The sequence below is a fragment of the Oscarella lobularis genome, chromosome 2 (genome assembly GCF_947507565.1).
Source record: "Oscarella lobularis chromosome 2, ooOscLobu1.1, whole genome shotgun sequence".
Taxonomy (NCBI): Eukaryota; Metazoa; Porifera; class Homoscleromorpha; order Homosclerophorida; family Oscarellidae; genus Oscarella; species Oscarella lobularis.
The window spans coordinates 3173518-3198375 of record NC_089176.1 but is presented as its reverse complement, the minus strand read 5'-3'; the positions used below and the strand labels follow the sequence as shown (position 1 = coordinate 3198375).

Sequence of the window (24858 nt, the reverse complement as noted above, 5' to 3'; positions counted from 1 at the left end):
ACTATCTATTATCAATGCTTTTATGGCATTTTCAAAGATTTGTGGATCTTCAAGTTCTATTGCTTTTAGGTAAATATGTTATATAAGATGCCAAACAAAATCGTTAGTATTTCACTATATCTATGTACCTATCGATTGCATCTGTACACGGAATCTTTCGTTTCACACATCGTCAGACAGCGACGACACCTTTCTTCCGCTTCCCGGCACAAACGACGAGGATCTCGACGCCGTCTCGCTATTGGCTGGCGTTCCAGGAAGCACAACGTCAACGGCGCTCACCGACGGCGCCGTCCCCTCAGCCGGTTTAACGACCACCACGCGACCGTCCTCATCTTCGTTCTCATCAATCGTTTCAATGTCATGTGGAGAAGGAGAAATCACGCCCGTGCCACTGCAACTGTCCAGCGCCTCAATCAGAGGAACCGAAACGTACTTTGCCGAGCCGTCCTGTACGAGGAGATAGAGAGGTTCGCTCTGATGGCATTCAAGGATTTTTATCTATTGTAGCCATGCCTGAGTGCCGCCGGCATCAGCAGAGCATCGCTTGAGAGCTTCAAGGCGGAGCAGAGCTTTGAAGGCTATACACAAAAAAAAAACGCGACGTATAGGAAACGCAGCAGGAACACGTGCCCCACAAAAAAAGACCAGCTATTCCTTACGTTGCCTGCATATGGGACAATTGCTCGACTGTTCTCGCAGCGACTCAGCTAAACACGAACATCGTATGATACCTCCAAGAGCGAGAGAAGTGCTACTGGTCTTACCGCACTCGTGGCACACGCAAAGATGACGGCAGGGTAGAAAGAGCGTGTCCTTCGGGTCTCCCATACAGATGACACACTCTATTCCATTCTGCGATATCGTGTCCACGTTGTCGTCATCGATATCCGCTTCGTCTTCAGTATCACTCAATAGCTGGAAGAGCCAGTGTAAATCAGGAATTGGTTATGAAATCTCTGGCTGACTTTGTTCGATTTCTTTTCTTTGTTCTCGAGCCCGTAGATCTCTTGCAAGACAAACAAACAGCCGTCAACCTAGCATCGCCCCCAAGTAGGATTCAAAGCTGAAGAAATGTGTCTTCTTACTACCTACCATCTGCTTTTGCTTGACAGGCTTCAACGAATAGCTGCCATCTGAATTCTATAGCAAAACAATAGTAGATACGCCAAGACTACAAAGGTTCTTTATGCCTTTTCAAAGCTGCCAATCAGACAATGAGAGTGACCTCTGTTTCCTATAGAACAAAAAATGTACACAAACATTTATTTATACCTTATCGTAATACCTTCACTGCTTGCCTCAATGTGAATTACAAGTGGATAGTGATGGGGCTTGTCTCGATTGAACGTCAACTAGAAATATCAGTTTAGTGCTCGTTCTGGTGGACACTCATCTCTCTCTCCGTCTCACCTCGTCTTGATTCCACTTAGTGGGTGTGATTTCATAGCCGGATTTTTCCTTGAAAACCTGTCCGGAGCCGCGCTTGAACGCAAACTGAGGAACAGCCAATTTGTCACGCTTGGACACATATCTAAAATATATATGAAAAAAGGAAGAACCCAAGTACGCCGACACCAGTCGTCCCTATTCCCTCACTCACTTGAGTTTCCCGTTCTCTACGTCTTCAGTGGCAAAGAGATAAAAATTCACCGTGCAATTGACGTCACAGTCGAAAATGAACTCGATATGATAGCCATCCGAATTTCCATTTTTTCTATCAAACAACCCATAGATAAATCAGAACCAACAAGCAAGAATCAACCAAATATCTCCCCAAATAAGATTATAGCCAAAACTAATATGTCATCGCCTTTCTCACCGAACTAGCTTGAGAGTGTCCTTTCGTATGTTGATCAGGCTTCGAATCGTTCTCGTCGGTTCTCCCAGTTGAGGTGCGGGATACGGAAACTAGTGGTGTATTCGATAGGGAGGTGTCTTCGCGCGTTTTCGCTCTCACTTGGCTTGGTCTTCGGCCGAGGAAGTTTAGATCGTGATTGTCGCCGAAGAGATACGACTCCGGTTCGGTCGTGTCGAACGTCTCGTTGCCCAGTTGGAAGCGATTGCCGAAATACGCACCTGGGGAAAAAACCGCAAGGTGAGATCCTCGAAAGGGGTCCCAGGAGCAATGTTTTAGCTTCGACCGGTTACCGTTCGGTGGAGGATAACAATACGCCGGTCCAGCGCCGTTCGCTTGCTCTACATCGCCATTGTTTCGAGCGAATAGCTGTCCCATTGTTTGGTTTGTACGGGAAGCGAAGGCCAGAAACTTCCGTCTAACGACCCGTATAAGAAAACAAAAGAAGAGCGTGGACGACGCCTCGCTGCGGACTGCACGGACTGCCACGGACACCGGACTGCACTGAAGACTGAAAATCGGTTTTCTACGTTTAAAGCAGGAATTCGGCAAGATTAGAAACGCCGCAGCGAAGAAAAGAAATCGAAGCTACGAGCACACGGAGCAAAAGTCGCTAATACAGTACACCACGGACACGAAGTTTCCTTTCCTTCCTCTCATCAGCACTTGCGACACGTCTTTCGACATTTCTTCACGCTCATCTCCTCGTCCCGCAGACTGCAACCACCCGAAGACTTCCACCGATCGCACACCGCAGTGGAATACTCGTCAGCACACGGAAGTTCTGGAAGAAGAAAAAGAATTCAATTAATTAATTAAATAATTAATTATCCTCTTCGACGAGCCTCTAACCCACCTTTCCAAGGTTTCAGATCCAAACCGTTTGTAGTGAGTAGGTCCGAGCAGTATTGACGCTGATCGTTCTTAGCGAAGTCGAACGCATTAGCCTGAACCTTCATCGTATCCGGGTTGTCCGCCACGTAGCATATGATCGCCGCCAACGTCGTCGCGTCGATCGCCCTCTCTTGACTCGGCATGAAAACGCCGGGATTCTTGTAAAAGAACCTGTCACCGTCGCGACTGTGCAAGAATTGCTTGGCGACGATGTAGGAGAAGGTCGGACCTAGTTCGCTCTTCGGCATGTGCGTCTCCGAAACGCCGCCGACGTACAAGTCGATGCGTCCCATGTCGCCGTAGATGGCGAGAAGTCGCCTTTCGCGTCCATCCTCCATGATGGGATTCGGCACCCTGACGTTCGCCGTCTTGAAATAATCGACGGCGATGTTCTTCATGACGAGCCAACTGGGAAGACCGTGATCGCGTCCGCGTTGGATCGTGACCGCCGTCAGATCGTCGGCGGGACCGTTCGGTCGTCCCGTCGCGTCGACCGGCTGGAAAAGGTAATCGTTCAGTTCTTTCGTCGTGAAACGATCCACTTCGTACGCCTTTTTTCCGAGAAGACCGCGCATGTAGTTATCAAAGGAAGCCTTCGGCTCCAAGTAGTAACGCCCTGCCTGTTTGAAATCGTCGCGCAGGAGAAGTTCGCCGATCGGCGTATAGTCCGGATCGAGCAAATCGATTCGGCTGACCATTTGACTGTGACCCATGCGAAAAGCGGCGCTCACGAACTCGATAAAAATCGTCGGATCGACGGACTCGTTGTAGCCGCCGTACGACGGAAGCATCGCGTCGACGACGCGCTTTCCGAGAAGCGCCGGCACGTACTCCTCATAGACGACGCGTTGAAGCAACGCGGCGACAATCTGCCGCGCTTCCCTATACACTCGCTCCTCACTCCAATGCGAATTCAGCCCTTTTAGTTCGACGACGATGCGATTGTGCAGTCGTAGCCAGAGTCCATGCACCATTGCGAGCGTCGTCGACTGGGTCGCGCGCGAGTCGCCGGCGTGATAGCAGAGCGGGAGCTGACCCTGGCATTTTGCGCTCAACTTTCCGCTGAAACCCGCGTCGAACGGCAAGAACTCTTTACCCGCTCGATCGTGAAAGGCGAGCAGATCGGCGTCGCTCAGTCGACGCAGACTCATCGCCGTGTCGACGTTCGATCCGTAGACGGCCGACGCGTCGACGAGACCCGTGTTGTCGTTGAATTGCTGTCGCGCTTGTTTGGCTCCTTTGACGAGTTTCACCGTTCCCGATCGTTTGAGCTCGAGATAGGGGGTTCGAAATGCTTCGTTCGGTTGACCGGCGCCGAATTGATGATCGTTCGGCGGCACCGGAATGTCGAAACAGATCGGATTCGCTCGATCTTTCTTACAATTCACGTTCGACCCGCCCGACTTCTTCGATACGTCGTGCGCGACGAAGTGGCCGAATTCGGCGATGAGAAACGAGTGCTGGTGATCGAAAATCGTTCGTCCGAAGTCGTACGACACCGATACGTTTCTCGCGTTCGGCAGCGGACGGCCGAGACGTTCCGTCGTCGGGTCGTTCATTCCGTCGCCGCCGTAGTGAGTGCCGGTCATGCGCGCGAACGGAGCCTTCGTCGCTCCCCAGAAAGGATGGGCGAGGTTATTGCAGAGGCCGTCGATCGACGGGAATTCTTTGCCGTCGACCGTGTTATCGGCGACGATTTTGTCGCAGTCGATTTGGCCGGTGGTGCCGTTCCACGCGTCGACTCGCCCTAGTTTTTCGAGAACGTACCGAAAATCCATGTCGTCGGTGGTGGGAAAGAAAACTTTTGGCGGCATCGGTGTAGTTGGCGGCACATTTGTTGTCGTCGACGACTCGGTCGGCGTACTAAAAGTAGTCGCAACGATTGCTGTAGCCGAGATGATGCAGAGAACAAGTGCACTTATCCAAGACATTTGTGCTGCGCGGAAAATGAGTGAGTGCACTGTCCGCCTAGCTCAGGTAAAGCTCTTTTTGAGAACGGTGCCAGGGTCAGGGGTCGGTGCATGATGTCAGAGTCAGTATGATAGGCGGGTCTGCCTCAGAGGCATTTTTGAGCACTTTTGCCTCGACGAGTCGTGATGGCATTGATAGCACATTATGCTGACCGCTGGTTAGGAATCTCTAAGAGCCAACGGGTTTTTAGCCTGCCTCTTGCAATTTTGGAAAATTTCGTAGCGAATAGCGGAGGCGTGGAGACGTTGGTGAGATTTCCGTATCAATCAGTATCGGCTACACCAAATCCGCTTCACTCACCTGAAGGAAACAAAGGCGTTCCTTATTTAGCCGTAAGTTCGTACGGTCGTTCGACTATGACGCACAAAGGAATTAGGTACATGCGTCATCGACCTAGCTCCGGTTACTGTGGTCACTTGACCGCTGGCATATACTTTGTTCTTATAACATAACTTCCAGCGTGCAGTTTACATCAGAGAGTGCAAACGAAACCGAGAGTGAAATACAAACGATGAGTTCATGCACAGAAACTAAACTGGGCTTTCTTTTGTGTCAATCTAAATTTTCGCCATAGCCATTGAGTCTGTTTTATTCACCATCGACGTTTTTGTACTTTCAGATTGATTGCTTGATGGCAACTGCCAGTGCTTAGCACGGAATTTCTTCTTGTACAACGCTCGCGTTTTTTGGCTCACGACGAATACAAAGAATATGACGATTGCCTGCGTTATGTTAGCTGCGAAAAAAATATACCATAACCACTCCTTTCCCGCGAATGCAGCAATCCAAGCAAAACCTAACGTCAGTCCGAGCAGACAGAATAGCCCCAAAAATACGCGGCACTTTTTCTTCAATTTCAACATTTTGGATTTTTGTGAAACATTCTGTGTGGCTTTCAGATCTCTGCTCAGAACTACAGCCAATCCGATATAACAGCTCAGATTCACAACAAGAGCAACTGCGCCAGGAATTGCCACGGCCAAAATAGATGCAAGTCTACTCCCTTGAAGCCAGCAAACGGTGGTCGAAGCATAGGCAATATCCATGTTGGTCGTATAGATCAGAATGGTACAGGCTAAACAGATGACCAGTGGTAGTCCCCAGGCATATAGGGAGGCGAAAAGGAATTTTTTCCAAATTAACTGCCCAGACGACGCGGGATTTTGCATTCGTTTAACAACAAATAAGTTCACAAGATTGACAGCAAGCACGGTAGACCACGTGAGATGCGACAAGGTGAAGAAGTGCAGAACGAATCCCATTGCCGTGCAAGTCGCCTTGTTCACTAGTCCGGCACCAAATATTAGAAAGACGTAGAAGGTGCCTAAAGCGAAAGCGTAGCTCATGATGCAGAGACCAGCATAGTTTCTCAGTTTTGAAAATAGGAAATAGGTGAACAACAGAAGGTAGCAGGAGACGATGGAGAAGGCGCTGCTCACGATCGTTAGAGTGACGCCTAGCGAGTCATATTGCCACGTCTTGACGATTATTGTCGTATTGAAAGCGGCTTCGTAAGGGTTGCATCGCAAAATCGTATCATTTTCTTCTACGATGTATTCGGTCGAGTTCAGGGTCTGGCCAGTGGCTAGGTCTAGGATTGAATTGTTTGCCGTTTTGGTGTATTGGGAGGAATTTAGTCGAATGTAAGCGCTACAGATGATTGGAGCACGTGTCGGCTTTATCGTTATGTGTTCCCGTTTGATCAGTTCGCTGCTGAACAGGATGGAATTTGATATAAATGTTAAATTGAATAGAAGGATTTTAGACTGAATCTTCTCCCAATTAGAAACCGTCACAGATGCGCTTGCCTTTGCGGTAATGACGACTCGAACTGAATTGTTGACTACGTGAACACTCGAGTTAATAAACGTCAAATTTCGGACGAAAGCAAGAAGCGATCGAGTGACGCGATTCACCGTATTGTTGTGGTGTGCACGCTTCAACTCTCCATCCGTACTATTTGCATACAGGATTATTTGAACGGTAAGGTAACGAGGAGCTCGGCACTCCAATCCAACTAGTTCTAAATCACTCGAACAAACAAGAGGAATGCAAGACTTTGATACTTTGCCAACAGGGCAAGTCTTCAAAACAAAAACCGTTGTCTTCGAGTCACGCAACATCATATTGCCATTAGGGGAAAAGTTCAATATTGCTGCGAGTGGAGTGCAGCCAGTACAACCCCTGGAAGTAAGAGGACAGACGCCACTATGATACGCGTCGTCAAAATATTTGGTTTTTTCTCTCCTGCAAAGAGCACAGAAACGATTTTTGTAAGTTGGGTGAAAGCATTCGTATTCAACAAACTCTTGGCATCTTGACTTCAAGCACGCGTATTTTGATTCAGATATGTTCAACTCTTCTCGAGTCAAGCATGTCGAAGTCATAGGCTGACACTGTCGCACCGAGACATTTTCAGGAGGTAGAAAATAGCCAACTAAACAGTTCTCCGTCACGTTGATCGCAGTCCCATCTGACGACATTCTTTGTTTTTCATTCACCTTATAACAAGCACGTCTTGTCGGCCAATAAAAAACATGATCTGTTGTTAATTGAACAAAGTTGCAGACAGCACAAAAAACATTTGAATACGTGACGTTTTTTGTACTGACTGGCATTGTAAGCAGAATGTCGTCAAAGGAGGAAGATCGAGTCGTTACATTTTCGCATTCTTGACGAATAGCTGTCCTCAAGTTACTTTTGCTTTCGTTGGGATCCCAATCAGGAGCACAAGTCTTCAACATCCACCAGCCTTTTTTTGATGCCCGGTTAGACGTAATGTCTCTCCAATCATCCTCATCATAATCATAATCATGGGGAACTACTTCAACCTGGACGTCTTTCAACTCCGACGACGGATTGACGCACACGAGTCGATCTTTATCAATCTAAATTTTAATTTAATATGTCTCTTTATATACCAAACTATCATATCACGCTTACGAGGCGCCTGTGTTCTTCTAGAGTGTACAACGGCGGCTGCGTCTCGTTGGTTCCTCGGCCGAGGCAGCAGTCGCCGTAATACGCGCATTCTGGCCAATCGCATCTGCACGTTGATTCGCTTGGGGCCACGCCCCGACCATTGTAATAATAATACGACGGCGAATGAGGACACTGAGTTGGCTTCAGAAAATACCTGGCTAGGAAAAAAGAGAGACCAATTATAGTTATAGTCCTCTCATGCCAGAGGGTATGCAAACTGACGATCAATGCGAGAGGCAATTGAAGAGTCGGAAATGTTACTGTCCTTGGGCTGCACGCCGTAGACGTTGAAGTCGAGTTCCGGACAAAGTGGATCGGCACGAAGCAATGATAAACTGAGGAAAGCAAACGCAGCGGCAGCAACTTCGAAGCCGCAGGAGAGCATTTCATGCAGTTCGTTTCAACGACGCCACACGTACTGACCGTCAAGTACCAGATAAATGCGGATACTACCGGATGAATGACGCGCAACTTGATATATATATATTTATATGTATATAGAGCCTCTCCTGCTGACGGGCGGCAGAGGCATTTGCGTGTTGAATACGCTGATAGTCGACCAAGTGCAAACCTAGCGAGTTCCAGATTGGTCACGGAAGCCGAGGAATGTTTTGGGCCGCATCAATCTGAATGTGATTCCCAAAGAGCAAATTGACGATCAATGCAAAACCGAAAAAAAAAAAGCAAACGCAGCAGCAACTACGAATCCGATGAAGAGCATTTCAGTTCGAGAACGTACCGAAAGTCCATGTCGTCGGTGGTGGGAAAGAAAACTTTTGGCGGCATCGGTGTAGTTGGCGGCACATTTGTCGTCGTCGACGACTCGGTCGGCGTACTAAAAGTAGTCGCAACGATTACTGTACACGAGATGATGCAGAGAACAAGTGCACTTATCCGTTGTGCTGCGCGGAAAATGAGTGAGTGCAGCTCAGGTAAAGCTCTTTTTGAGAACGGTGCCAGGGTCAGGGGTCGGGGCATGATGTCAGAGTCGGTATGATAGGCGGGTCTGCCTCAGAGGCAGTTTTGTTGGTTCAAGCAATTTTGCCTCGTGATGGCATTGTTTGCTCGTCATTCTGACTGCTGGTTAGGAATCTCTAAGAGTCTACGGTATTTTAGCCTGCCTCTTGTAATTTTGGAAAATTTCGTAGTGAATTGCAGAGGCGTGAGACGTTGGGGTGAGATTTCCGTATCAATCAGTCTCTGAGTCCTAGCTCCGGTTGCTGTGGTCACTTGACATCAGAGAGAGTGCAAACAAAATCGAGAGTGAAACATACGAACAATAAGTGCATGCACAGAAACTAACAACAAAAGTTCGAAGTGGGCTATTCCTTTGTGTCAATCTGATTTTTCGGCTAAATTTTCGCCATCGCCATTGTGTCTGTTTTATTCACCGTCGACGTTTTTGTACTTTCAGATTGATTGCTTGATGGCAACTGCCAGTGCTTAGCACGGAATTTCTCCTTGTACAACGCTCGCGTTTTTTGGCTGACGACAAATACGAAAAATATGACAATTGCCTGCGTCATGTTGGCCACGAAAAAAATATACCATAGCCACTCCTTTCCAACGAATGCAGCAATCCAAGCAAAACCTAACGTCAGTCCGAGCAGACAGAATAGCCCCAAAAATACGCGGCACTTTTTCTTCAATTTCAAAATTTTGGATTTCTGTGAAACATTCTGAGTGGCTTTCAGATCTCTGCTCAGAACTACAGCCAATCCGATATAACAGCTCAGATTCACAACAAGAGCAATTGCGCCAGGAATTGCCACGGCCAAAATGGATGCAAGTCGGCTGCCTTGAAGCCAGCAAACAGTGGTCGAAGCATAGGAAATATCCATATCGGTGGTATAGATCAGAATGGTACAGATTAAACAGATCACCATCGGTAGTCCCCAGGAATATAGGGAGGCGAAAATGAATTTTTTCCAAATTAACTGTCCTCCGGAAGACGTGGGATTTTGCATTCGTTTGACAACAAATAAGTTCACAAGATTGACAGCAAGCACGGTAGACCACGTGAGATGCGACAAGGTGAAGAAGTGCAGAATGAATCCCATTGCCGTGCAAGTCGCTTTGTTGTTCACTAGTCCGGCACCAAATATTAGAAAGACGTAGAAGGTGCCTAAAGCGAAAGCGTAGCTCATGATGCAGAGACCAGCATAATTTCTCAATTTTGAAAATAGGAAATAGGTGACCAAGAGAAGGTAGCAGGAGACGATGGAGAAGGCACTGCTCACGATTGTTAGCGTGACGCCTAGCGAGTCATATTGCCACGTCTTGACGATTATTGTCGTATTGAAGGCGGCTTTGTAAAGGTTGCATCGCAGAATCGTATCATTTTCTTCTTTGATGTATTCGGTTGAGTTCAGGGTCTGGCCAGTGGCTAGGTCAATGATTGAATTGTTTGTCGTTTTGGTGTATTGGGAGGAATTTAGTCGAATGTAGGCGCTACAAATGATGGGAGCGAGTGTCGGCTTTATCGTTATCGTTATGTGTTCCCGTTTGATTGGTTCGCTGCTGAACAGGATGGAATTGGATACGAATGTTAAATTGAATTGAAGGATTTTAGACTGAATCTTCTCCCAATTAGAAACCGTCACAGACGCGCTTGCCTTCGCAATAATGAAGACTTTGACTGAATTGTTGACTACGTGGAAAGTCGAGTTAGCAACCGTCAAATTTCGGACGAAAGCAAGAAGCGATTGAGCGACTCGATTCACTGTATCGTTGTGGTGTGCACGCTTCAACTCTCCACCCGTGTTATTTGCATACAGGATTAATTGAACTGTAAGGTAACGAGGAGCTCGGCATTCGGATCCAACTAGTTCCAAATCACCTGAACAAAAGAGAGAAATACAAGCATTCTTAAAGTATACTTTGCCAACAGGACAAGTCTTCAGAACGGAAACCGTCTTCTTGCCAAGCAACATGATATCGCCCTTAGGTGAAAAATTCAATATCGACGCGAATGACCTGCAACCGATACATTGCCAACGATCCAGCGGTTGTGGACGCTCTATGCCGGCTCTATCACCATACGCTTGGTCAAAATTTCTTGTGTCCACTCCCGTGCAAAGAGCACAGAAGCGATTTTTGTAAGTCGGGTTGAAGCGTTCGTATTCGACGAATTCTTGACATCTTGACTTCAAGCACGTGTATTTTGATTCGGATACGTTTGTAACAAGACGGGCACTCAGCTCTTCTCGAGTCAAGCACGTCGAAATCGTCTCCAGCTGACACTGTCGTGCCGAGACATTTCGAGGTGGTATAAAATAGCCGACGACACAGTTCTCCGTCACGTTGCTTGCCGTCACGTTTGAAGACATTTCTTGTCTTTTATTCACGTCGGTAAAGAGCTTCTCGTCTAAATTGTAATTGCACGCAAGGCTTGTCGACCAATAGAAAAGACGATCTATCGTCGGTTGAACAAAATTGCAGACAGCACAGAAAACATTTGAATACGTGACGTTTTTTGTGCTGACGGGCATTGCATGAAGAATGTCGTCAAAGGAGGAAGATCGAGTCGTTGAATTTTCGCAATTTTGACGAATTATCGCCCTCAAGTCACTGTTGCGTTTGTCGTGATCCCAATCACGTGCACAAGTCTTCAACATCCACCAGCCTTCTTTTGACGTGCGATACATCATAAGATCTGTCCGGTCATCGTAGCCAAGTTTTTCAACGTGGGGGCTGCCTTCCAACTCCGACGACGGATTGACGCAAGTGAGTCGATTTTTATTAATCTAAATTTGAGTCTATTTTACCCCCAACTATATCATATCACTAATGCCTACGAGGCGCCTGCGTTCTTCTAGAGTGTACGACGACGGCTGCGTCTCGTTGGCTCCTCGACCGAGGCAGCAGTCGCCATAATACGCACATTCTGGCCAATCGCATCTGCACATTAGTTCGATGGGGCGTAAGGCCCAGTGCTGACTATAGTGACGAAGCTGATAATACGACGGCGAATGAGGACACCGAGTTGGCTCGAGAAAGTACGATCTAAAAATGCTCCAGGCTAGAAAGAGAAGAAGAAGAATCAGCTAGAGTCATTGCACGATTGCCAAAGAGCAAACTGACGATCAATTGAAGGGCCCACTGAAGGACCAGGCTGAGCGCCATAGACATTGAAATCGAGTTGCGGACAAAGTGGATCGGCACGACTTGGAATTGATGCACCGAAAAAAGCAAACGCAGCAGCAACTACGAATCCGCTGGAGAGCATTTCAGTTCGTTCCAACATGGTTTCAACTACGTCACCGACAAACCGCCAAGAGCAGATCTACTACCGGGTCACCGCCACTGTTTTATCATAGACGTCACGATGATGACGTCGCCGGGTCCTAAATAAATACCACGAGTTGAACCCTCCAAACAAGCGCATGCGTCACTATGGTTTCTCTTCTGCTGACGGGCGGCGGAGGTTTTCTCGGTAGTCGCGTGTTGAAAACGATATTCGACAAGTGCGAACCAAGCGAGCTATGTCGCGTCCGACTTCTGGATCTCTCCTATCCCGCCGAGCGAAAATTCGACTCCAATTTCTCGCCGATCGTCGTCGAACGCGTCGTCGGCGACGTCACCGATCGAGAAACGGTTCAAAGAGCTGTGAAGGGCATGCAAGTGGTCATTCACTGCGCTTCACAGCTTCCCAATCACACGTCGGCGACGGAAGCCGAGGAATGGAGTCGCTACGGCACGGTCAACGTAGACGGCACACGAAACGTCGTTGGTTAGTGTAGGGGAGAGACGTCACGATGATGATGACGTCACCTGGTGCTAATGCGTAGTCGGATAAATAGTATTTTCTAGAATGCTGCACCGAGGAAGAATCGGTGCGCTGCCTCATCTATTCGAGCTCGGCGGCGGCGGTTACAACTCGAAAGGATGCATTCGACATGGAAGAAACGGACGATTGCTATCCGAGAGAAAGTGATCTCAATGAAGGGATATACGGCATAACGAAACAGAGAGCAGAAAAAATCGTTCTACGCTCGAACAGCGATCGATTAACCACAATAGCACTTCGCTTCACCACGGTTTACGGCGAGGGCGATAGTCGCATGATACGAGTCATTGAGTCGTCCACCCTGTTCGGACGGTTCATGATGCGAATATCCAACGTGCATAATGTCTTGCAGTTTACGTACGTTGGCAATGTCGCTTGGGCTCACTTGTGCGCAATGCGCGCGCTGTTGCGCGGTGGAGATACAAGCGGCGGCAAAGGTTTTTTTATCACTGATGATACTCCACCTTTGTCGGTCGAGTTTTTTGAGCCCATTATAACTCGTTTGGGTTATCAATATTTGCCATTTGGAATTCCTCTGCGTGTCGTCATTTTTCTTGCTGTTCTCGTTGAATTTTTCGTCTGGATTTTGAGTCCTTTAGTAAGTCTTCGGACTTCGCCCTCTTTCAAGCGGAGTATGATTGACACGGGGTTTGTTAATAGTCACACGTTTTGCAGAAAAAGAGCTGAAACGCTTCTTCAATACCAGCCTCTGTTTTCTTATGAAGAGAGCAAAGAAAGAACCTTGGCATCAATAGAAAGAACGCTTAATTACGGTTTCTTGAGCCAGTAAAAGCACGCGAGTTGAAGCCATGTATTAGATCGTTCGAAAAAGGCACCTTCAAAAAAGAAGCATGGTTATCAAGCCATATATTAGAGCCTCTAGATCATTGAATTCTGGGTCCTAATCTGCTAGTCAGTGACGAGTTAGCTAGACGCTTCATCAGCTTCGGTTTGGATCTGTGCCTACAGTGACCAATTTGCACTATTCTACTATTTTACTGTAGGTAGGTAGGTAGGTAGGTATGTTGTAATTGCCGGGAGCCGGGTTTCTTTTGTTGCGTTTCCTGTTTCTTACGTACGTGCGCTATCTGGGAAGCAGAAGTCCCGGAGCTATGGAATCTCAATCTGTTTGGGATTCGGTCGAAGATCATCTTCCTTTTCTTTACGATAGCATAGATCGTGAAGCTACTGAAGCAACTTCGGATTAAGAAGCAGATAACGGCAACAGAATATAAAGCCGTTTGGGACAAAGCCTTCCCAAAGGAGCAGATCTATCATCTCCTCATGGAAGTCCTACGTAGCAAAGGAGACGTTGCTTATTACAGTTTCTGCGACATTCTGAAGGAGAATGAAGAAGCGTCGTGGTTACTAGAGATTTGCTTTTCCGCATACCTATCAAGGGAGTCCCCAAACTCAGGTGACTCATTATCATATCACTCCTCCGCAATTTTCTAACTAAACTGGTTAAGGAGACAAATTTTATTCCTCGACGAAAGGCTTTAAACGCGGTGAATTCATAAACAGCGGAGGATCAGCGGAGGTGTACAAGGCGACCCTGCGTGACTCCGCAAAGACTGTCGCTGCCAAGGTGTTTTTTGGAGGAAGAAAGCTGGGGAAAAGGTAAATTCGTTAATATTTTTTTCTTTTTGTGGCAGCTCCGTTTCTTCTCTAGCGACAATTATAGTTTTCGGCGTGAGATACGCATTCTTGAGAAGCTTGCTGGTGAAGGAAATCATCCGAATATCGTCCAGTTTCTCGGCTGGTGTATAGAGCCGCGAAAACACATCATCTTTTTAGAATACGTGCCTGGAGGGGATCTCTATGATCTGCTTCAGAAAGACGACCCTATCATGGAAGATAACGGTGTTCGCATGAGATTAGCCCTTGATATTGCCAATGGCATGGAATACTTGCACTCAAGAGATCCTCCGATATATCATCTTGATTTGAAGCCGAATAACGTTCTCATTTCAGAACGTGACAATGCCTACGTTTGCAAGGCGAGTTCTTGCAGTTGTTTTAAAACAATATTTTTAGAATTGGAATTTAGATTGCAGATTTTGGATTGGCCAAGGCTCGTGACATTTCAACGCAAACGTCACAGAAGGTCGACAGTCCAATTGCTTGTGGCACTTTCATCTACATGTCACCTGAGCGGCATTCTGCATCGTTTTTAAAGGATGTCAAAGACTGTCTTGAAATAGCGGGTCAGTCAGATGTTTTCAGGTACGCAAGCGTTTTAGAAACGTGTAAACCCTCAGAGAGAGAATCTTGAGTAGCTTTGGAATGATTATGTGGGCTGTAAGGGAAAGAACCCATCCTTATGAGGGTATCGTCAATGGATTTTGATCAATCTCTTAGTCTAAAAGTTATCTGTTATTAATAAGGCGCTCAAAAAGAGTTTATCCAGGCTGTGTACAAAGGAGGACTTCTCTCTCTACCCACAAAAGTGCGGTTTTGTCAGGAGTATGAAAGTCTTCAGACCAAGTGCGTTGCCAATGATGGTGCTGAGAGACCATCCTTTCAAGGTACCTGTAATCTTATGAAGATTAGGACCATTGACGCAAGCCGTTTGTGTAGAAATCTTACGTGTTCTTCGTGAGATTGTGCCTTGTCCACTGTTAGTACGGACGCAGTTGCCAGCGGTAAGAACTAGAGATAAGTTAAATTACAAGTCACTCATAAAAAAAGGAGGCTAGGCTAATTAACAAAATGAAATTTAGGCGTCATCTGGTATATTGCTTACTTTTAATTGATTATAGGAACTAGTGTTGATTACGGCGAGGCTGCCAGTGATGCTGAAGCCCATCTTGGTTCTAAAGTCTATGAAAGTGATTCATCGACCTACTCATTTACTGGTAAGTATTGCCACGCTGCATGATGCACTTTGAAAATTTCGATTAATAAGGTGTCAGACATCAACGGCCTAAAGACTTTGGCGGGGCAACAGGTTTGAGTTGCAGTTTTTGTAGTGCATTGCTGGCATCTCATCGCAGGTGCGAGTAGACAAATGTCAAAAAGCTCTAGTACAGCGTCAAACGACTATCAACGACTATGGGTAAGTTAAGGAGATGACAATTACAGTGTAGGCTGACCGAGCGCTAATTTCAGTCGGAAGAATCGGTAGAAACGAATGCCATGTTTTTGCTTTGTCAAGGTACGTGTGGTACAAGCATACGTGTATGTTTCTCGTTACTAATGCAGCCCAAGTTTATTAGAGCTAACTGATAGTATAATATGTCTGGCTCGTTCTTAACGACTTCATCTCTTTTTGATCTAGATCCTGTACGGCAGATTTCCCAGGATTCTTCATTCTCCTGTAAACTCGTGATGTAATCTGACAGATAGATAGATTTGAATTTGTCTGTTGTAGCCACGAGCAGCTATACACCGGAAAGCGTTAAAGCCTCTTCCAGTAATTTGAACAATAAACAAGTCTATTATCTGCAAGTAAATTACAGGGAAAAAAAACTCATTCAAGAAAAAACTCAGAAAAGTCAAAGGACGTTTTTGAAACGTCCTCTCCTACATCTTTATCAAGTGTGACGAAAGTTGTAGTTTTAAGCCGCGCCACAAAATTTTCATTATTAGGGAGCTCTGGTCAGCGGTCACTAAAGGCGGAGTCTAATAGTATTTCACCGCTGGCTGACCCTATATCCGTATGAGAACTACACGTTTGCTGTCACCTTGCTTTTGTTACTCGGTTGTTTTGTCATGTATAGATTAGTGAACTGACACCGCGCAGGGTTCAGGAAATGGATAAAAGGGACCTGGTTAACGTGCACACGGTTTTATTTCCGGAAAAGGTTGCTTACGCTTACGCCTTTAATCCGAGCAGTAGTGACGAGCAATTGCGAACGGAGATAATTGAGCGCATTGAGCAGCAACGTCCTTTGCCGCTTGACGAGGTAGTAAAGTTTACTGAGCAATTGGGTAACATTGCCTTTGATCATCGTATTTAGATTTATTCTGCACTTGACGACGTAGGAAATCTTGTTTCTAGACGTCAAGCCTATATAGAATTTATGAAGAAAAAGCAGCAATTGGATGTCAACAGATTAGTAGACGATATGCGTTTCATTACTAAGCTGGTAGAGGAAGTCACCAACAATTTGCCGGTTGTGCTGTTTACAGGTGTCTGACTTGTGCAAGATTCAGTGCCTCATTGAAATTCTGTTTTTATTAGGAGAGAAGGCCTCTGTTGTGACAACGCTCTTGAATTGTCTTCTGGGAATGGACGTCTTGCCGCCAGGCGCAAAAATGTCTTCCAAGATCCTCGGTTCGTCGACTCGCGAGAGATCATACGAAATAGTGAAAGGGGACGATGTTGTTGAGCCAAAGAAAAGCCTGGAGGAAGAAAATTCAATTCAGCTTCTGTCTTTTTCTCTTACAAAGAAAGGCTCTCCTCAGTCTCCATCTGGAAAGTGTAGAGGAGCTTCTGTTGACCGAAGCAATGCTGACTTCAAGGCAAACATATATTGGCCATCTAAAATGTTGCAGGTAGGAACCATCCTAAACCTGTTGACCTGATACTCTAAACTTGCTTAGCTGATCAATCTCGCGGATGCTTTGGATCCTAAACGCTACATTGCTGCCAACAAACCAGTTGCTGTATTTGTGCTAGACGGATCGCGTTCGTGCAAAGACATTGTAGCGCAGGTATGATCAAGTCATTGACAAAGATTGTTGCTGTCGAATTTGCTATCTTTGCTCGGTAGGCAAAGAAGCTGTATTGCATGTGCCCATCAGTTGGTTTACCCATCAATTCTCTTTTTGTGCTTAATGATTGGCATCAGTTGCAGACAGGTACTATGAGTATGGAAGAGGAAGAGAAGTACATTCGAAGAATTCAAGAAGAGATTGCTTCCTTTTCACGAGGCTTTCTTCCCGAGGACCTTCTCGTCATCTCGGCGGAAAAAGCATTATTTTCTCTAAAGTCGGACAGAAAAATTACAGACCAGCTGAAGACGTTCTGTAAAGCCGTAGCCAGGTCGTTTCCACGGTGGCATGAACTATTTTTTCTTCACAAAGTTTGGTATGGGTTCCCTGTGAATACATTTGCCCTTCATTTCTTTATACGTTTATTTTTAGGGACATATGGGAGCAGCTCTAGAGTGATAAAACCGCCCTTGATGATGAGATAACCAAACTTAGATGGAAAAAAAGGGGAATGGAACGAATATTAGACTTAAACGAAAAGATACAGCAGAAGATAGAAGATATGGCTGATAAATTTTTGCATCCACAGAGCACTTTAAAAGATAATTTCGTTTGGGACGGCGTGACGACTCCTGAAGAAAACGCCAGAAAAGAAAAGAATCTAGCAAAAATGATTAAGTTCGGGCTCTGCCGAGCTATCTTTAAATCAAAAGCGTTCTGCGACTTTTTCTCTTGGGATCACAATGAGGGAGAGTTAATTGGTTTGTTTGATGAGCGTTTCTCTGACACTTGGAACTATCCTCTAAGCAAAGAGTCACTTCTAAATGTAGCAGAGTCAGTTCTTTTTGACGAAACGTCGTTAGAAAACCGAAGGTACCAAACTGGCCTATTTTCCAAGCACGGTAGACCACGTGAGATGCGACAAGGTGAAGAAGTGCAGAATGAATCCCATTGCCGTGCAAGTCGCCTTGTTGTTCACTAGTCCGGCACCAAATATTAGAAAGACGTAGAAGGTGCCTAAAGCGAAAGCGTAGCTCATGATGCAGAGACCAGCATAGTTTCTCAGTTTTGAAAATAGGAAATAGGTGAACAACAGAAGGTAGCAGGAGACGATGGAGAAGGCGCTGCTCACGATCGTTAGAGTGACGCCTAACGAGTCATATTGCCACTGACGATTATTGTCGTATTGGCTTCGTAAGGGTTGCATCGCAAAATCGTATCATTTTCTTCTACGATGTATTCGGTCGAGTTCAGGGTCTGGCCAGTGGCTAGGTCTAGGATTGAATTGTTTGCCGTTTTGTTGTATTGGGAGGAATTTAGTCGAATGTAAGCGCTACAGATGATTGGAGCAAGTGTCGGCTTTATCGTTATGTGTTCCCGTTTGATTGGTTCGCTGCTGAACAGGATGGAATTGGATATAAATGTTAAATTGAATAGAAGGATTTTAGACTGAATCTTCTCCCAATTAGAAACCGTCACAGATGCGCTTGCCTTAGCGGTAATGACGACTCGAACTGAATTGTTGACTACGTGAACACTCGAGTTAATAACCGTCAAATTTCGGACGAAAGCAAGTAGCGATCGAGTGACGCGATTCACCGTATTGTTGTGGTGTGCACGCTTCAACTCTCCATCCGTACTATTTGCATACAGGATTATTTGAACGGTAAGGTAACGAGGAGCTCGGCACTCCAATCCAACTAGTTCTAAATCACTCGAACAAACAAGAGGAATGCAAGACTTTGATACTTTGCCAACAGGGCAGGTCTTCAAAACAAAAACCGTTGTCTTCGAGTCACGCAACATCATATTGCCATTAGGGGAAAAGTTCAATATTGCTGCGAGTGGAGTGCAGCCAGTACAACCCCTGGAAGTAAGAGAACAGACGCCACTATGATACGCGTCGTCAAAATATTTGGTTTTTTCTCTCCTGCAAAGAGCACAGAAACGATTTTTGTAAGTTGGGTGAAAGCATTCGTATTCAACAAACTCTTGGCATCTTGACTTCAAGCACGCGTATTTTGATTCAGATATGTTCAACTCTTCTCGAGTCAAGCATGTCGAAGTCATAGGCTGACACTGTCGCACCGAGACATTTTCAGGAGGTAGAAAATAGCCAACTAAACAGTTCTCCGTCACGTTGATCGCAGTCCCATCTGACGACATTCTTTGTTTTTCATTCACCTTATAACAAGCACGTCTTGTCGGCCAATAAAAAACATGATCTGTTGTTAATTGAACAAAGTTGCAGACAGCACAAAAAACATTTGAATACGTGACGTTTTTTGTACTGACTGGCATTGTAAGCAGAATGTCGTCAAAGGAGGAAGATCGAGTCGTTACATTTTCGCATTCTTGACGAATAGCTGTCCTCAAGTTACTTTTGCTTTCGTTGAGATCCCAATCAGGAGCACAAGTCTTCAACATCCACCAGCCTTTTTTTGATGCCCGGTTAGACGTAATGTCTCTCCAATCATCCTCATCATAATCATAATCATGGGGAACTACTTCAACCTGGACGTCTTTCAACTCCGACGACGGATTGACGCACACGAGTCGATCTTTATCAATCTAAATTTTAATTTAATATGTCTCTTTATATACCAAACTATCATATCACGCTTACGAGGCGCCTGTGTTCTTCTAGAGTGTACAACGGCGGCTGCGTCTCGTTGGTTCCTCGGCCGAGGCAGCAGTCGCCGTAATACGCGCATTCTGGCCAATCGCATCTGCACGTTGATTCGCTTGGGGCCACGCCCCGACCATTGTAATAATAATACGACGGCGAATGAGGACACTGAGTTGGCTTCAGAAAATACCTGGCTAGAAAAAAAGAGAGACCAATTATAGTTATAGTCCTCTCATGCCAGAGGGTATGCAAACTGACGATCAATGCGAGAGGCAATTGAAGAGTCGGAAATGTTACTGTCCTTGGGCTGCACGCCGTAGACGTTGAAGTCGAGTTCCGGACAAAGTGGATCGGCACGAAGCAATGATAAACCGAGGAAAGCAAATGCAGCGGCAGCAACTTCGAAGCCGCAGGAGAGCATTTCATGCAGTTCGTTTCAACGACGCCACACGTACTGACCGTCAAGTACCAGATAAATGCGGATACTACCGGATGAATGACGCGCAACTTGATATATATATTTATATGTATATAGAGCCTCTCCTGCTGACGGGCGGCAGAGGCATTTGCGTGTTGAATACGCTGATAGTCGACCAAGTGCAAACCTAGCGAGTTCCAGATTGGTCACGGAAGCCGAGGAATGTTTTGGGCCGCATCAATCTGAATGTGATTCCCAAAGAGAAAATTGACGATCAATGCAAAACCGAAAAAAAGCAAACGCAGCAGCAACTAGAATCCGATGAAGAGCATTTCAGTTCGAGAACGTACCGAAAGTCCATGTCGTCGGTGGTGGGAAAGAAAACTTTTGGCGGCATCGGTGTAGTTGGCGGCACATTTGTCGTCGTCGACGACTCGGTCGACGTACTAAAAGTAGTCGCAACGATTACTGTAGACGAGATGATGCAGAGAACAAGTGCACTTATCCAAGACATTTGTGCTGCGCGGGGAATGAGTGAGTGCACTGTCCGCGCCTAGCTCAGGTAAAGCTCTTTTTGAGAACGGTGCCAGGGTCAGGGGTCGGTGCATGATGTCAGAGTCAGTATGATAGGCGGGTCTGCCTCAGAGGCAGTTTTGTTGGTTCAAGCAATTTTGCCTCGTGATGGCATTGTTTGCTCGTCATTCTGACTGCTGATTAGGAATCTCTAAGAGTCTACGGTATTTTAGCCTGCCTCTTGTAATTTTGGAAAATTTCGTAGCGAATTGCAGAGGCGTGAGACGTTGGGATGAGATTTCCGTATCAATCAGTCTCTAGCTCCGGTTGCTGTGGTCACTTGACATCAGAGAGAGTGCAAACAAAATCGAGAGTGAAACATACGAACAATGAGTGCATGCACAGAAACTAACAACAAAAGTTCGAAGTGGGCTATTCCTTAGTGTCAATCTGATTTTTCGGCTAAATTTTCGCCATCGCCATTGTGTCTGTTTTATTCACCGTCGACGTATTTGTACTTTCAGATTGATTGCTTGATGGCAACTGCCAGTGCTTAGCACGGAATTTCTCCTTGTACAACGCTCGCGTTTTTTGGCTGACGACAAATACGAAAAATATGACGATTGCCTGCGTCATGTTGGCCACGAAAAAAATATACCATAGCCACTCCTTTCCAACGAATGCAGCAATCCAAGCAAAACCTAACGTCAGTCCGAGCAGACAGAATAGCCCCAAAAATACGCGGCACTTTTTCTTCAATTTCAAAACTTTGGATTTCTGTGAAAGATTCTGAGTGGCTTTCAGATCTCTGCTCAGAACTACAGCCAACCCGATATAGCAGCTCAGATTCACAACAAGAGCAATTGCGCCAGGAATTGCCACGGCCAAAATGGATGCAAGTCTACTGCCTTGAAGCCAGCAAACGGTGGTCGAAGCATAGGAAATATCCATGTCGGTGGTATAGATCAGAATGGTACAGATTAAACAGATGACCATCGGTAGTCCCCAGGCATATAGGGAGGCGAAAAAGAATTTTTTCCAAATTAACTGTCCTCCGGAAGACGTGGGATTTTGCATTCGTTTGACAACAAATAAGTTCACAAGATTGACAGCAAGCACGGTAGACCACGTGAGATGCGACAAGGTGAAGAAGTGCAGAACGAATCCCATTGCCGTGCAAGTCGCTTTGTTGTTCACTAGTCCGGCACCAAATATTAGAAAGACGTAGAAGGTGCCTAAAGCGAAAGCGTAGCTCATGATGCAGAGACCAGCATAATTTCTCAATTTTGAAAATAGGAAATAGGTGACCAAGAGAAGGTAGCAGGAGACGATGGAGAAGGCACTGCTCACGATTGTTAGCGTGACGCCTAACGAGTCATATTGCCACGTCTTGACGATTATTGTCGTATTGAAGGCGGCTTTGTAAAGGTTGCATCGCAGAATCGTATCATTTTCTTCTTTGATGTATTCGGTTGAGTTCAGGGTCTGGCCAGTGGCTAGGTCAATGATTGAATTGTTTGCCGTTTTGTTGTATTGGGAGGAATTTAGTCGAATGTAGGCGCTACAAATGATGGGAGCGAGTGTCGGCTTTATCGTTATCGTTATGTGTTCCCGTTTGATTGGTTCGCTGCTGAACAGGGTGAAATTGGATACGAATGTTAAATTGAATTGAAAGATTTTAGACCTAATCTTCTCCCAATTAGAAACCGTTACAGACGCGCTTGCCTTCGCAATAATGAAGACTTTGACTGAATTGTTGACTACGTGGAAAGTCGAGTTAGCAACTGTCAAATTTCGGACGAAAGCAAGAAGCGATTGAGCGACTCGATTCACTGTATCGTTGTGGTGTGCACGCTTCAACTCTCCACCCGTGTTATTTGCATACAGGATTAATTGAATTGTAAGGTAACGAGGAGCTCGGCATTCGGATCCAACTAGTTCCAAATCACCTGAACAAAAGAGAGAAATGCAAGCATTTTTAAAGTATACTTTGCCAACAGGACAAGTCTTCAGAACGGAAACTGTCTTCTTGCCAAGCAACATGATATCGCCCTTAGGTGAAAAATTCAATATCGACGCGAATGACCTGCAACCGAAACAATGCCAAAGATCCGGCGGTGGTTGACCCTTTCTGCCGTATAGACCACCTTTATACGCATGGTCAAAATTTCTCGTGTCCACTCCCGTGCACAGAGCACAGAAGCGATTTTTGTAAGTCGGGTTGAAGTGTTCGTACTCGACGAATTCTTGACATCTTGACTTCAAGCACGTGTAGTTTGATTCGGATACGTTTGTAACAAGGCGGGCACTCAGCTCTTCTCGAGTCAAGCACGTCGAAATTGTCTCCAGCTGACACTGTCGTGCCGAGACATTTCGAGGTGGTATAAAATAGCCGACGACACAGTTCTCCGTCACGTTGCTTGCCGTCACGTTTGAAGACATTTCTTGTCTTTTATTCACGTCGGTAAAGGGCTTTTCATCTAAATTGTAATTGCACGCAAGGCTTGTCGACCAATAGAAAAGACGATCTATCGTCAGTTGAACAAAATTGCAGACAGCACAGAAAACATTTGAATACGTGACGTTTTTTGTGCTGACGGGCATTGCATGAAGAATGTCGTCAAAGGAGGAAGATCGAGTCGTTGAATTTTCGCAATTTTGACGAATTATCGCCCTCAAGTCACTGTTGCGTTTGTCGTGATCCCAATCGCGTGCACAAGTCTTCAACATCCACCAGCCTTCTTTTGACGTGCGATACATCATAAGATCTGTCCGGTCATCGCCGCCAAGTTTTTCAACGTGGGGGCTGCCTTCCAACTCCGACGACGGATTGACGCAAGTGAGTCGATTTGTATGAATCTAAATTTGAGTAGTGGTAAGTCTATTTTACCCCAACTATATCATATCACTAATGCCTACGAGGCGCCTGCGTTCTTCTAGAGTGTACGACGACGACTGCGTCTCGTTGGCTCCTCGACCGAGACAGCAGTCGCCATAATACGCACATTCTGGCCAATCGCATCTGCATATTAGTTCGATGGGGCGTAAGGCCCAGTGCTGACTATAGTAACGAAGCTGATAATACGACGGCGAATGAGGACACCGAGTTGGCTCGAGAAAGTACGATCTTTCAGTGCTCCAGGCTAGAAAGAGAAGAAGAAGAATCAGCTAGAGTCATTGCACGATTGCCAAAGAGCAAACTGACGATCGATTGAAGGACCCACTGAAGGACCAGGCTGAGCGCCATAGACATTGAAATCGAGTTGCGGACAAAGTGGATCGGCACGACTTGGAATCAATGCAAAACCAAGAAAAGCAAACGCAACAGCAACTACGAATCCGCTGGGGAGCATTTCAGTTCGTTTCAATTACGTCACCGACAAACCGCCAAGAACAGATCTACTACCGGATCACTGCCATTGTCACTGGTCGCACGGTTAGTCTATAGACGTCACGATGATTACGTCGCCGCGGGTCCTCCAAAGAACGCTAACGGAGTCAGTGAAAGCAGACAGAAGGCTATATAGCGTGCGTCGGGAGTGTTTCTCTGCGACGCGTTGTTCTGGCTTGAATGCATTTATTTAGAAAATACACGAAAACAGTCATCATTTATTTTCACACGGGAATGCATAAAAATCGTCCAAAATAATTCATGCAGTACAAAAAATTCATCCTAAGTCGTGTTGTAGCCTTCAAGATCAATATCCCTGCCGCCGTCGTTCACTCGAGCTCAAATTTCCACCTAAAAAAATACGATTAGTTACTGTCAAAAAATCTGTGTACGTACCTTTCTCGATTGCGTCCATATTCGCATTACCCAGGCTACACCACGGGGAGGTTTGGACGCTTTCGTAGCCCAAGGCAGCCACCGCAAGCGATGACCACCCGTTCCAAAAATTTAGGGCGAGTTGCGGGTCCTCGGCCACTCCATTCAGTACCCGCCTGGATGAGAGTCGGCCCCTGATACCGAAGTCCCCCGGCGCGCTGGTACCAAAGCCTTCGCTATGTCTTCCTGGGAAGAAACGGGCCTTGTGGAAGTGGAGAACGGCCGACCACTGTTTGTAGGAGTCGACAGGAAAGGCAGTGCAATGCCCAAGTCGAAGTCTCCTGGGCCAGATCATCGTCGGTCTAATCGTGCCTCTCGG

At 46.2% G+C, this 24858-nt stretch overlaps 9 protein-coding genes across 9 annotated transcripts; 3 read left to right on the top strand and 6 right to left on the bottom strand.

Annotated features, from left to right (window-relative positions):
* Nucleotides 1-38: 38 nt before the first annotated feature.
* On the bottom strand, nt 39-2289 carry LOC136183316 (E3 ubiquitin ligase Rnf157-like). The gene is made up of 13 exons (XM_065969915.1): nt 2152-2289; nt 1961-2079; nt 1823-1911; nt 1604-1717; nt 1414-1534; nt 1289-1355; nt 1194-1237; nt 1096-1143; nt 969-1037; nt 768-918; nt 663-710; nt 517-581; nt 39-450 (listed from the first exon to the last, which is right to left on the bottom strand). The coding sequence occupies exons 1-13, from the start codon at nt 2234-2236 to the stop codon at nt 163-165; spliced, it is 1308 nt and encodes a 435-aa protein (XP_065825987.1). The 5' UTR covers nt 2237-2289; the 3' UTR covers nt 39-162.
* A 69-nt stretch (nt 2290-2358) lies between these two features.
* On the bottom strand, nt 2359-4712 carry LOC136183314 (peroxidasin-like). Its single transcript, XM_065969913.1, has 2 exons — nt 2715-4712; nt 2359-2642 (listed from the first exon to the last, which is right to left on the bottom strand). Exons 1-2 carry the CDS (start codon nt 4681-4683, stop codon nt 2518-2520), a joined length of 2094 nt encoding a protein of 697 aa, XP_065825985.1. The 5' UTR covers nt 4684-4712; the 3' UTR covers nt 2359-2517.
* Nucleotides 4713-5139: 427 nt separating this feature from the next.
* Nucleotides 5140-8823, bottom strand: LOC136183310 (uncharacterized). Its single transcript, XM_065969910.1, has 3 exons — nt 7928-8823; nt 7667-7863; nt 5140-7611 (listed from the first exon to the last, which is right to left on the bottom strand). Exons 1-3 carry the CDS (start codon nt 8088-8090, stop codon nt 5281-5283), a joined length of 2691 nt encoding a protein of 896 aa, XP_065825982.1. The 5' UTR covers nt 8091-8823; the 3' UTR covers nt 5140-5280.
* A 118-nt stretch (nt 8824-8941) lies between these two features.
* LOC136183308 (uncharacterized) lies at nt 8942-12406 on the bottom strand. Its single transcript, XM_065969908.1, has 3 exons — nt 11789-12406; nt 11503-11726; nt 8942-11451 (listed from the first exon to the last, which is right to left on the bottom strand). The coding sequence occupies exons 1-3, from the start codon at nt 11949-11951 to the stop codon at nt 9058-9060; spliced, it is 2781 nt and encodes a 926-aa protein (XP_065825980.1). The 5' UTR covers nt 11952-12406; the 3' UTR covers nt 8942-9057.
* On the top strand, nt 11630-13360 carry LOC136183318 (uncharacterized). Its single transcript, XM_065969917.1, has 2 exons — nt 11630-12437; nt 12518-13360. Exons 1-2 carry the CDS (start codon nt 12101-12103, stop codon nt 13282-13284), a joined length of 1104 nt encoding a protein of 367 aa, XP_065825989.1. The 5' UTR covers nt 11630-12100; the 3' UTR covers nt 13285-13360.
* A 109-nt stretch (nt 13361-13469) lies between these two features.
* On the top strand, nt 13470-15913 carry LOC136183317 (probable serine/threonine-protein kinase drkD). Its single transcript, XM_065969916.1, has 13 exons — nt 13470-13911; nt 13964-14114; nt 14167-14494; nt 14545-14720; nt 14774-14823; nt 14882-15022; nt 15075-15139; nt 15257-15352; nt 15403-15444; nt 15491-15552; nt 15606-15651; nt 15775-15813; nt 15868-15913. The coding sequence occupies exons 1-11, from the start codon at nt 13779-13781 to the stop codon at nt 15619-15621; spliced, it is 1260 nt and encodes a 419-aa protein (XP_065825988.1). The 5' UTR covers nt 13470-13778; the 3' UTR covers nt 15622-15651; nt 15775-15813; nt 15868-15913.
* Nucleotides 15914-15946: 33 nt separating this feature from the next.
* LOC136183321 (uncharacterized) lies at nt 15947-19388 on the top strand. Its single transcript, XM_065969919.1, has 8 exons — nt 15947-16034; nt 16086-16153; nt 16217-16402; nt 16457-16628; nt 16681-16994; nt 17043-17153; nt 17213-17529; nt 17586-19388. The coding sequence occupies exons 3-8, from the start codon at nt 16250-16252 to the stop codon at nt 17605-17607; spliced, it is 1089 nt and encodes a 362-aa protein (XP_065825991.1). The 5' UTR covers nt 15947-16034; nt 16086-16153; nt 16217-16249; the 3' UTR covers nt 17608-19388.
* On the bottom strand, nt 18303-21007 carry LOC136200036 (uncharacterized). Its single transcript, XM_065990362.1, has 3 exons — nt 20041-21007; nt 19780-19976; nt 18303-19724 (listed from the first exon to the last, which is right to left on the bottom strand). Exons 1-3 carry the CDS (start codon nt 20201-20203, stop codon nt 18303-18305), a joined length of 1782 nt encoding a protein of 593 aa, XP_065846434.1. The 5' UTR covers nt 20204-21007.
* A 52-nt stretch (nt 21008-21059) lies between these two features.
* On the bottom strand, nt 21060-24073 carry LOC136183309 (uncharacterized). Its single transcript, XM_065969909.1, has 3 exons — nt 23919-24073; nt 23633-23856; nt 21060-23572 (listed from the first exon to the last, which is right to left on the bottom strand). The coding sequence occupies exons 1-3, from the start codon at nt 24064-24066 to the stop codon at nt 21176-21178; spliced, it is 2769 nt and encodes a 922-aa protein (XP_065825981.1). The 5' UTR covers nt 24067-24073; the 3' UTR covers nt 21060-21175.
* Nucleotides 24074-24858: the final 785 nt, after the last annotated feature.